At 32.9% G+C, this 5,267-nt stretch overlaps 1 protein-coding gene across 5 annotated transcripts in view; it reads right to left on the bottom strand.

Moving 5' to 3' along the window:
* Positions 1-540: 540 nt before the first annotated feature.
* LOC117168452 (complexin) overlaps positions 541-5,267 on the bottom strand; it is a 792,783-nt gene continuing 788,056 nt past the window's right edge. For all 5 annotated transcript variants that reach the window (XM_033354110.1, XM_033354111.1, XM_033354112.1 and 2 more), the window contains 2 exons: positions 3,968-4,097; positions 541-1,652 (listed from right to left, as the gene is read on the bottom strand). In XM_033354110.1, coding sequence (XP_033210001.1) covers positions 1,579-1,652; positions 3,968-4,097 — 204 coding nt within the window. In that variant the 3' untranslated portion in view covers positions 541-1,578. The remainder of the gene's footprint in view (positions 1,653-3,967; positions 4,098-5,267) is intronic.

Below are 5,267 nucleotides of genomic sequence, written 5' to 3'. Positions count from 1 at the left end.
CTTATATACGATATCACTGTGATTTGAGGAAATTTCTCGTTTTCCTTACTCTTGCGAGTTTTTTTTTATTCTCCGTGCGTCGACAAGATCGAGCACGTGGTGAAATCGAACCGATGGAGAGCAAAAACTACCGCGTTCTTAGATCGTCCTTAAAGTGTCATCGTCCTTCTTCTCCATCGACTGCAGCTCTCGAGATTCCAGTTTACGAAACCTTCCTAAATACAAATGCGTTAACCTTAACCATCTGCGCTAGAGTAGTAGCTAATTAATTAATTATTGAAACAGCCGTCGCACGAGTGTCTAGCAACTACATAACTTCGCTAAGGTAGTTCAGCTAATCGTAATTTTACTAGAAACTTACATGTTAGATACTTTTTTTCCACTTTCCATCATTCGATCAATCACGATAATGAGCGCCTTCGGTTTACTTAATTTTTAAAAAAATTGTTCACTCAAATTTCGAATCGAAATCGCTCAATCTCTCGTGAAAAATCCAGCCAGGGAGATGGTATGGATTCATTTGCGCCTCACGAAGCAGACTCTATTTTTTATTGTCTTCAAATGCATTTTTGTGAAAGAAAACCGATTCCGTTTTTATAAAAGTTCCAGGATTGTTGGTACTTTTCAGGAAAAGCGAGGCGCAAACAAATTTTCCCCTGAATATGGATTTAAGCAGAGCACTATTTTTTACAAGCCTCGTTTATTTTCTTTTGTATATTTTAATTATGATCTCCGCCCCTCCGTGAATTCCCGTCCTATCCTACGAACTGCTCTACTATTATGTCGTTCCCTCGGTCCCATCGTTCTTTTCATTTTCATTTTTTCTCTCGAATCGACTCCTTTCTCCGTGCCATTTCCTCGCTATTTTCCTGCGGCAATTCATAAGCATGCAGTGGCAGCCTTTGTTTTGAGGAAATATCCTTTGTTTTCCGGGACAATCTTTTTTCCGCTTTTCCTATAATTGCCTCTCCAGCGACGCTCTAAATTTTACCCTTTCGCACACAAACGTTCTCAGATCGCTTATTCCTTTGGCTTTTGCTAATTTAGATTCTTCGATTTTCTTCCTTTGATTTTTCCCTACCTTTCGAAATCCGATTGGGGAATTTGGTGTCATTTGCAGGAAATTTGCTTCGAAGGCACGGGTTGTTCTCTTTCAGGACATTTATTTTTTTCTGTAGACTTTGAAAGACCGAAGAAGAAAACTTCTGAAGTGGCGAAGGATTGGTTAGAACGCTATTCTCGTTTAACTGTTGTTAACTTTAGCCCTTCGTGCTTTGGAGGCTTAAACACTTCAACGAGGATCGCAAAGAACATGGGCTCGAGATTTCTATATTTTTATATATGTTTTTTCTAAGCTGTTATTGGCCTCTTCACTTCCGGGTAGAATTTGCGACCTGAAATTTTTGTATATAAGCCAAAGGTGTCTTGCTTTTTTCTTTTGGTTTTGGTGGCGTCCATCGATCCTAAACAGGCACAGCCGCGTTTGCTATTTTCGTTTGCTGGTCGTCGGGATAGAGAGACGGACGCGATCTTGATGACTGAAGACGCCATCGTGGCCGACCGCATCGTGGGGTGGACTCATTGGAGGCTGCATTTACTTTCGATTTGTGTCTTGATTTCATTCACCTGCGTCTCTATCGTGTTCTTAAGTTCTGAAATAAAATTTAAAAATCAGATTATTTTTTTTTGGTTACAAATAATAAATAAATGAATAAAATACCAAAGTACAGACATTTCATATTAAAACTACAACCAATTGCTTTTCTGTGACGCCCTCCAATAAAGAACTTTATGGTAGCTTACATATTTCTAAGTAATATATAAAATTAGGTTCTAAAAATAAAAATTTATGACAAAATACGCCAAAAAGAATGTAATCTGATAGATAAAATTGTAAGTGAACAAGTAATATAGTTGAAAGGTTACAGCACAGAACTAGATAACTAACATTTTTGTTGAAATTGGGCTTTTTCCATAAAAAATTCTTCAAAAATCAAATACACACTGTGTTAAAATGATTTTTGCAGAAGCAAAATAATAAAATACTTATTTTATCAGAGAAAAAGTCTTCAAATATGGCTATTTTCAATTTTTTTTTATCATAGAAGCAACAACCGAATTCCAACCTTAAATTCTTAATCTTTATTTTATACAAAAATCCACTTTTATAAGGTGTTTTATTTAACTGTTTGCCTTGCAATCGGAAATAGGATGATATAGGGGTAGAATAATTTTTTTTAGAAAAAAAATGATTTATTCTTATTCTGCCTGCCAATAACTCGGTAGAAAGTTTTTCTCATTTTTTTTCAATCGAAAAATAGATACTTAGTCGCTGTCCAGAGACGATTTTCAAAAACCATGAAATTTGAACCCCTAAATTCTCGAATGATTTACTCGGAATTGGTTAAATTTTTCGAATTGACTTTTTATCGTAACTCGCTGCCAAGTCTGCCTCAATTTTAGTTTCTTGAAACTTTAAGAATGTAAACTTCCACATTTTCCTTTTCAGAACTAAGTAATATTTTTAAATTATACTATTTTGACCTCATTTTAGTACTGCAACTCTTTAGTTCTGAGTTAAAAATGCGCTTTTGTAATTATATTAATTTTTTTGAGATTAGAACAATGTAAATAATGTGACACTCTATTACTAGAAAATTGATTAAGAACATAAAAATTTTTCTAACTCATTACGATATGTGCCACATATTTTAAAATACATCCACAGGAATTCAGATTTCAATTAGTTGGGACATCAAATAAAAGAGATTCAGAAACATTGATGTGATCCTAAATTTAAAATGTACACTTTCTTTCTGTAGTTTTCTGTATTTTTTTATTTGCAAATGGTCTTTTCATTTTAGTAAAATGTGAAAAAATATAGCACTACGTCAGAGATATCGAAAGCACAAAGGATTTTTTTAATTGAAATATTATTAGAGTAACACTATGTTGAATTTAGGTATATCATTTTTTTAAACTATCGATATTTTTAATGCGAACAATTGGATTTCAATTAATCTTATACATAGAGGTGAAATGATACATTTTGAGGAAAATTGGTTTAGAAAAAAAGCTTTGAGCATGGGATTCTGACAAATAAAATTTCATGATATATTTATTTTTTAACCAGTGACAGGAAGAAGAAGAACGTAAGATAACAATTTTTTATCGAAATTATACATAAACCAAGATCTTTACTCAGGGACATTTTTGAGGAAAATCATATCAAAAGAAAAGCTTCAGGATAGGAGTCTAAAAAGTGAAATATGCTTTAAAAGAAATCCTTCCTGCCTAGGACTTTGTTTTAATCCACCTCATGAGGACAATCAGACTAATAGAAATACTTCCAACATAGGGGTATGAAAATCCAAATTTTCTCATTTCTTATCATAAAAATCTACATATAAAAAAGGATATATAGAACATAGCAAACGTTTTTCCTTATCGAAGTTCGACCTGCCAAGTACTTCAATTTGAGCCGCTTCTTAGGGAAATTGGGATAAAAGGAAAGCTTCCAGCATAGGAGTTTGAGAAACAAAAATGTCTAATTTTACTTATTTTTCAACCACTGTTATCATAAGGAAGAATATAAGATATAAAATTTTCTTCTTGATCACTCGTCTGATGCCACGAGCTTCAATTGAAGCTATCCTCGAGGGAAATCGAACTAAAAGAAAAGCTTTCAGAATACTGGCGTCTAGAAAGACATATTTACAAATTCCTGCATTGTTCTTCATTATTCCATACGAGAAAACAAAAATTCTCAATTTTCTCTAAAAAAAAGTGAAACAAGACTTCGATTTAAATCAATTTATATTCAAATGAGAAAATGCCTTGCAAATAAAATCCTCAAATTAATATATTATAAATGTTTGATTTAAACACATTAAAATTATGTGTAAATTATGAAACGGAGATTTTATTTTTAATATCCGGACCCAAATCTTGCAAAAATAATACTTACTGGTGAATTCGTCTTCATCCTCCGCTTCCGCTTCAGCCGCCAGTTCCTCTGGCGTCTTCTTCTTGCGCATTAGAGGGTTGGGTTCTTCTTGCTGTATTTCCTGGATTTCCTCCTTTTTCTTTATGTTATACTGTAACACAAAAATAGAGCACAGTTCAATTGAAAGTGTTCCCATAACAGTAAACGCTAGATAGAAAGTCGTAAACATCCTGCCACAGAAAAAGCATCGCATTTATGCGATATTTGTCGTCCCCAGCGAAGAATGAAGACGATCATTGCGATGGCGTCAGAAAATTTATTGAAAACGTGAAGAAAAATAAGAAAATATTTCCTTTTACAGAACTCAACGAGAAAAATAAGTACAGGGATCACAGCATAGAAGGGCCTACAAAGAGGGGAAATACCCTTTTATTTCTTCAAGTTCATCTTTTTATCTCATTCCAAAAATGTTATTTCCAGAATATCAGCGAGACCAACAACAGGGCTCAATCAATATGCTTTTTTGCAAGGAACTAGTTTTTAAGTTACAGTGGTATTATATTTTAAATAATAAATAAGTTCTTAATTATATAAACAAAGGAAACAATTTTTTTTAATTTTATCATTCGCCATTGATAGGTTATGAATGTATATCAAAGTTTACTCAATAGATCATTTAAAGCGAATCAAAACGCGAATAATCGCAGCAAACATGGCGCTGTTATATTTCTATAATCAAAACGAATTTCCACATTATAATAAGGTCTCAAAGACGCGAGCAAATATGTCAGATATGCTACTGTAGTACTCCTAATATCAACAAAGTTTATCTGATGTAATTAGAATTAACCATTTTTTTTAAACTTCACAAGTCTGTACTTCTAGTTGAAATTACTTTTTGATATATTTAAAACAAAAAACGAATTGACACACAAAAAGAATCGTATTTTGGAGTTCCCAGGGTCAATTTATATCGAAATATGTGAATAAATTGAATTTAAAAATGTCGGTTATTATACATTTAAAATTTGTAATAATATTATATATAATATTAATTACACAGGCCGACAAAATTTCAAAACCAGAAAAACCTAGAAAGACGACCATATCTAACCAAAGGTTTTTGGTGCACTGAATCCAAATCTGGCCTCAGAAATGTCCCATCACCCTAGGTTTCCGAGATATCATTCATTGAAGATTTGGATTCAGCGCACCAAAAACCTTTGGGTAGGTATGGTCGTCTTTCTAGGTTTTTTTTCTGGGTTGGCCTGTGTTATTATTTGAAATATAATAATAATTGTCGTATATAATATAAAAATGT

Source organism: Belonocnema kinseyi, chromosome 2, assembly GCF_010883055.1.
Source record: "Belonocnema kinseyi isolate 2016_QV_RU_SX_M_011 chromosome 2, B_treatae_v1, whole genome shotgun sequence".
NCBI classification, from domain to species: domain Eukaryota; kingdom Metazoa; phylum Arthropoda; class Insecta; order Hymenoptera; family Cynipidae; genus Belonocnema; species Belonocnema kinseyi.
Note: the sequence above shows the minus strand (reverse complement) of the source record. Positions and strands in the feature narration are given on the sequence as shown.